The sequence below is a fragment of the Centropristis striata genome, unplaced genomic scaffold (genome assembly GCF_030273125.1).
Source record: "Centropristis striata isolate RG_2023a ecotype Rhode Island unplaced genomic scaffold, C.striata_1.0 Scaffold_69, whole genome shotgun sequence".
Lineage (NCBI taxonomy): Eukaryota > Metazoa > Chordata > Actinopteri > Perciformes > Serranidae > Centropristis > Centropristis striata.
The window spans coordinates 15,001-22,217 of NW_026739085.1; the positions used below are offsets into that span (position 1 = coordinate 15,001).

Sequence of the window (7,217 nt, forward strand, 5' to 3'; positions counted from 1 at the left end):
TGTCTGACAGCGAGGTGAAGAGGTTTTAGTTTAAACAGATCCACCAGCAGGATAACTACGTCATACAACACATCTTAAAAAACCCAAAGTCTCCCTATAAGTGCTCTTTAACACATTCATTTCTTCTTGTCATGGCGTAAATCTCTGAGCTCCTTCCTGATTATCTGTTTCGCTCACTATTGACTTCACATTTTGGCATTAAAGAGACACGACCCCCTGAAGGAAACTCCCCACCGCCGGTCGGACCTTGTTGTCTGGACGCCTTCTCCTTTCTGTTGTTTCTACACTGTCAAAGGCATCACTTTGGTACAAGCCTATTGCTCCTTTACATCCATTTCTGATTTCTGTTTGTGTTTGTTTCTCTCTGAGGAGGAACCAGGAGTCCAACCAGCGCCTCCTCTTATAGTCCATGATTAGGAGTGCAGAGAGGTGCATAGGTCAGAGGGAGCACGTTCAGCAAGAAAAAAGACAAAAGACGAAAAAGGTCAAACTGAGATCGTGATTAGAAAAAAAAAAAAAAAAAAAAGCACCCACTTCTTCCCAGTGAGCGACAGCTGAGAGTCCCAGAGCTGCTAGTCCAGTTCTCACCAGACCCCCAGAGGGTCTCCAGAGGGTCTCCAGACCCCCAGAGGGTCTCCAGCCAGGACAGCTCCAAGCTGCCAGTCAGAAAGAGTTTACCGGGAGAACCAAAACTGGTTTCATGATGAGTCCAGGTGTGTGTTTGTGGCAGTCTGAGTGTCTCTGTGTCTCTGTGTGTGTGTGTGTGTGTGTGTGTGTGTGTTATTTGTTACGCAGCAGCTCCAGCTGGTCCTGGTACTCCGTGAACAGTCTCTGGAATCGCAGGTTTTCCACCATGACGGGCAAAACCTCCCGCAGCAGCTCACGCTTCCGTAGACCCTGAACACACAGACGCTAACGGTTAGCAACACTTAGTAACACTGTTAGCAACACTGTTAGCAACACTTAGTAACACTGTTAGCAACACTGTTAGCAACACTGTTAGCAACACTTAGCAACACTGTTAGCAACACTTAGCAACACTGTTAGCAACACTTAGCAACACTGTTAGCAACACTGTTACGGTGCGTTCAGACCGGACGCGTAGCGAATATTTCGCGCGACAAGATTACATACAAAGTCAATGCAAACACGCGAATAGACGCAAATTTTTGCCGGCGGCGCGAATCACGGGTTTCGCGCGACGCGAATGCCGCGATTGACGCGAATGTCGCGGCGCGAATTAAACAACGCAAATTCGCGCGAGTTCAATAAATTCAACTTTGGCGAAATATTTGCGTGACGCTGTGTCGGGACAGCCTATCAGCGTTGAGATTCTGGACGACAGTGTCCGAGATACATACATGAGAGAGAGGAGAAAAGAGGCAGGAAGGAGGAGTGGGTCGGCAGGAGGGAAAAAGGTGGAAGTACTCTGCGGTCCTCTCTCCGTGCTGAGTGCGCCTCCGGATGATGTCACTCGCCCAGACACGACGGCGTGTTTTCCGACGTATCTCGGACTTCCAGAGCAGGTACAGGGACGCTATGCTTGTCATGGTTGATGACAGAATGAAATGGAGGGAATTATTTGGCGCTAAATAGTCTCTTGGGCGAAAATTCGCGAGTTATTTACTCGCGCGAGTAACGCGACGCGAAAATTCGCTACGCGTCCGGTCTGAACACACGGTTAGCAACACTGTTAGCAACACTGTTAGCAACCAGGTTTTCTAAAAGCAACAACAGAAACATGTGATCGTACCAGAGTGGTGGGCTCCCAGGAGGAGGCTGCTGACCTGTGGACCGGACCCAGCAGCTCCTTACACAGTTCTCTGAGACGGTACTCTGATCCTGGAGGGGACAGACACACACACACACACACACACACACACACACACACACACAGTTAATATCCACAGTGAAAATACACACAAACACACAGTGAGTGTGTGAGTGTGTCTCGGGTCAGGCCGTGTACCTTCGTTGGCGAGGAATCTGGCGTAGATGAGCAGCCAGTAGCGATACTCCTGCGCCGACTGCAGCGTCAGCGCTGACGCCAGCTGGTTCTCCAGGAAGGCGAGCGTCATGCTCTGCTGCAGGTGGTGCGGCGTGGAGGAGAGCCGGGACGCCAGGCGACCAGCGCTGCAGGGACACAGACACCATTCATGACTTCATCACAGGGACTCTGGACTCACAGCAGATTTAATAATGTGTGTGTGTGTGTGTGTGTGTGTGTGTGTGTGTGTCGTACTTGAGGTTGCGTCCCTGCATGACGGCCAGCGGCCCCGAGGAGGCAGGTGCATCGTGGGAAGGTAGGCAGCTCCTGAAGTCTGCACACTGGACCAGAGAGTCCCCCTTATCTGCTATCAGAGTCCTGAGAGGGACAATCATTCACTTTGTGTCAGTTCTCCTTTCAAAGCCTTTGAACTCGTTTTCACCTGGCCTCAAAAAAGGGCCAGAAATTTACTACAATTCTACAGGTTTTCTTGTTTTTGTGTGATGCAAATGCAATAAAAAAGTAAATTACACTTATTCCAAATATTTACCATAAAATTGAAGTTAAAATCTGTAAATCAATATAATGGAACTGCACAAAGACAGTTTATTCTAGAGGTGTAAATCAGCGTATCGGCCTCATGATACCGTTTTATCCCAATACTTGAGTCACAATACGATATTATTGTGATTTTAAGCATTTTGTGTTCTGGTGAGTATTGATACAATATATTTGTTTAACTGCATTTTATGTCCACAGAATTAAATTCAATCAAGAATTGTTTTGTCCAATCAGAGAAAATTCTCAGTGTATTCATCTCACTTCAGTCTTTTTATTTCTCCACAATGAGTCAAAGCCACAGACTGACAACAAAGTATCCAGTCAAACTGAACTGATATCAAACATGTTGGACGACAACAACTGCAGCATTTTATCAAACTTTACAAACAACAAGCTTCTCTGCTCTTAATGTTTCTGAATGAAACATCAAAAAAGATGAACTTTGCAGCGTTTTTTCGACAACTTCCCGACACGATGTCCTGATGTAGTTTCATATGAAACCAGAATATTTATAAAAGCGAGCCTGCAACGGATATTGATACTTGGCAGTAAGCCTGGGTGATTATATGTTCTCCATTAGTGATCGTGATTAATTTCAGGTCGATTACGGTGATCAGCTGTGAGCATATTTACTCTATCAAACATGTGGGAAATGTGCGTGACAACAGCCAATCAGAAGGAAACAGAAAGACCAAACGTGGAGCTGAACTCAGAGCTGAGGCTGATTAACAGAAGTCAGCCATGACGGAGCAATAAACCAGGAGGAGCAGCTGAAGAAAACTAACACTCACAGCACGGCACTTCACACACAGGTCTGGTGCATTCAATAGTGTCAGAACGGCTACGGTGCATTCAAGAGCGTGGGACATATGAAAACTTACAGAGAAACAAGTTATTACTGAATGGAACTGAAATTCTCACCACGTCTCCAGAGAGGAGCTGAAGCAGTACGACTTCCCGTTGGACAGACCCACGACTGGGACGCCCTGCTGAGTCAGCAGAGACTGGGACACGGTGGTGTCAGCACCTACACACACACACACACACACACAGAGACACACACACACACACACACACACAGGACACACACACACACAGACACAGACACACACACACACACACACACACACACACAGACACACACACACACACACACACACACAGGACACAGACACACACACACAGGACACAGACACAGACACACACACACAGGACACAGACACAGACACACACACACACACACACACAGGGCACAGACACAGACACAGACACACAGGGCACAGACACACACACACACACACACACACAGACACACACACACAGGACACAGACACACACACACACACACAGGACACAGACACACACACACACACAGGACACAGACACACACACACAGGACACAGACACACACACACACACACACACACACACACACACACACACACACAGGACACACACACAGACACCGGACACACACACACAGACACAGGACACACACACACAGACACAGGACACACACACACACACACACACAGACACAGGACACACACACACACACACACACACACAGACACACAGACACACACAGACACACACACAGGACACAGACACAGACACACACAGACACACACACACACACAGGACACAGACACACACACACACACACACACAGGACACACACACAGGACACAGACACACACACACACACACACACACACACAGGACACAGACACAGACACACACAGGACACACACACAGACACACACACACAGGACACACACACAGGACACACACACACACACACACACACACAGGACACACACACAGGACACAGACACACACAGGACACAGACACAGACACACACACACACACAGACACACACAGACAGACACACACACACAGGACACACACACAGGACACACACACAGACACCGGACACACACACACACACACACACACACACACACACACACACACAGGACACAGACACAGACACAGACACACACACACACACACACAGGACACAGACACACACACAGACACAGACACACACACACACACACACACACACACAGGACACAGACACACACAGGACACAGACACAGACACACACACACACACACAGGACACAGACACACACACAGGACACAGACACACACACACAGAGACACACACAGAGACACACACACACACACACACACACAGACACACACAGAGAGACACACACAGAGAGACACACACAGAGAGACACACACACACACACACATTTTTAGGGTCAATCACATGTTTAATGTACTTCCAGAGACACAATTCAACATTTGGGGGAATTCTCTTATTTGCTTTCTTTCCCTGAGTTCGATGATATAAATCTGTCTGTGTGATGATTTCTATTAACCCTCTGAACCTCAAACCAGCTGGTGGGGTTCAACAGTCTTGTTTTCTTTCTTCTTTTTTTTTAAGTACAGTTTATTATCGAAAGAAACTGTAAAAACTGCCATTACCATTGAAGTTTGAACCAAAACGAAGCTTAAAAAAGTGTTATTTCTATGTGTCATTTAATATTATGTTAGTACCACACAGACATGACATTGATATCATTTTCTCCAATTATTCACACATTTATTCACTAAAACTCTTGGTGTGTGTGTGTGTGTGTGTGTGTGTGTGTGTGTGTGTCTCACCAGATAAAATGGTCAGCAGCGACTCGTTCTTCACCAGAGCTTTCTGTTTCTGAACGTCCCTGCACACACACAGAAACAAACTAATGAACAAACAAAAACCAGCAAAGACCTCCATCGTCACCATTACTGTTCCTGTTAGACCATCTATGGTCCCAGAAATTAATGTCATATTATTTTTATTTTAAGACCAACTTATACTGCTGCTATAATGATAATACCCTGAATAAATGAAAGAAAATAAAGAAAACATTTTGTTTGTTTCTATTGACAGTGAAAACATGCTTAGGTCTTACAATAGTTGGTGAAACATCATGTTGGATAAAGTGTTGCTGATATCATCAAGTAAACAAACCTGCAGAAAACTCAGGCAATGATCCTAACATTAGGCCTGTTTTTGATTTTTTAGGACAATATATTTTCCCAGAAACTATCATGATAAATGATTATCATATCATATATTCTTGATGTCTTAAAGACAATTTAATGCGACTGATATAATAATATAAGAGCATAATAATCCAATTATATCAAATTACAAATGTGGAAAAGAAATATTAAAACATTCTAGAGAAATAAAACATAAATAAATAAATAATGTTCAATCAAAACAAATAAAACAGACTAACAGACTCCATGAACAAAAATCGTACTGAGATAAACATTTATGATCTTATATTATAAATAATATATAAACAGCTGTTTGAGATTTTTTTTGGCAATTCCTGCTGCCAAACATCTGCAGTTTTACAAAAAAGCACAAAAAGTCATAACGCGTTATAACGCGTCCACTATAAGAGTGGCGTGGCTCCTTTAAGAGGCAGGGCAGTGTGTGTGTGAGTTTATGTGTATGTGTGTGTGTGTTTATGTGCGCGCGTCTGTGTGTATGTGTCTGTTTATGTGTGTGTGTGTGTGTGTGTGTGTGTGTGTGTTTATGTGTGCGCGTCTGTGTGTGTGTGTCTGTTTATGTGTGTGTGTGTTCATGTGTATGTGTGTGTGTGTCTGTGTGTCTGTGTGTGTGTGTGTGTGTGTCTGTGTGTGTGTTTATGTGTGTGTGTGTGTGTGTGTTTATGTGTGCGCGTCTGTGTGTGTGTGTGTGTTTATGTGTATGTGTGTGTGTGTCTGTGTGTGTGTCTGTGTGTGTATCTCTGTGTGTGTGTGTGTGTGTGTGTCTGTGTGTGTGTTTATGTGTGTGTGTGTGTGTGTGTGTGTGTGTTTGTGTGTGTGTGTGTGTGTGTGAGAGTGTGTGTTTGTGTGTGTCTGTGTGTGTGTGTGTGTGTCTGTGTCTGTGTCTGTGTGTGTGAGAGTGTGTGTTTATGTGTGTATATATGTGTGTGTGTGTGTGTGTGTGTGTATGTGTGTGTGTGTGTGTGTGTGTGTGTGTGTGTGTGTGTGAGCCCTGCCTCCCACAGAATGACAGGATACGGAGAAAGAACTGTGAAAATGTTGATGCTTATGTAAACAAACACACATGTAAACAATGATTATCGAACCCAGAAAAAAAATATTGTGTCCATTTTATCCAGCGAACAATAAGTCGATATAGTAATTATCGTGACAGGCCTAGTTGATTTCTTAATCACTGCTCTCGTTTAGTTCGACATGAAAAGTCTCGACCAAAACTATCTTTCTATCAACTCGTACAAAAAAACAAACTCTAACACAATAACACAAGTCTAAATATGTAAATATCTCTGCAATGCAACCATTTTTGTGCCTCAATTCTGATTAAAATGTGCTAAATCAGTCTCGTTTGTTAAGAAAATGGTCCGTCACGATAATCAATATCGTTATTTTTCCGGACTCGATAAATTGTCTGTTTACATGTGTGTTTGTTTACATAAGTCATCAGCCAGCCGCCATGTTGAATCTGTATGAAGATAACATAACAAACCTCAAAGTCCTTTTAAAACAGCTAAACTTAGATTTCCCTAACAGCCGTTCCAGCATTTCAATGCCAATGTTTAATATCCTCGAGAATTAAAAATGA

The 7,217-nt window shown here is 44.3% G+C and overlaps 1 protein-coding gene across 1 annotated transcript in view; it reads right to left on the minus strand.

The window, feature by feature from the left end:
* Window positions 1–5,661, minus strand: part of LOC131968039 (protein HIRA-like) — an 8,162-nt gene extending 2,501 nt beyond the window's left edge. The window contains exons 1-7 of the mRNA XM_059328785.1: window positions 5,583–5,661; window positions 5,231–5,289; window positions 3,470–3,575; window positions 2,243–2,365; window positions 1,970–2,133; window positions 1,754–1,842; window positions 1–897 (exon numbers count right to left, since the gene is read on the minus strand). The exon at window positions 1–897 is cut by the window's left edge and continues 2,501 nt beyond it. Of these exons, the coding sequence (XP_059184768.1) occupies window positions 781–897; window positions 1,754–1,842; window positions 1,970–2,133; window positions 2,243–2,262 (390 nt within the window). The 5' untranslated portion in view covers window positions 2,263–2,365; window positions 3,470–3,575; window positions 5,231–5,289; window positions 5,583–5,661 and the 3' untranslated portion in view covers window positions 1–780. The remainder of the gene's footprint in view (window positions 898–1,753; window positions 1,843–1,969; window positions 2,134–2,242; window positions 2,366–3,469; window positions 3,576–5,230; window positions 5,290–5,582) is intronic.
* Between the last annotated feature and the right edge of the window lie 1,556 nt (window positions 5,662–7,217).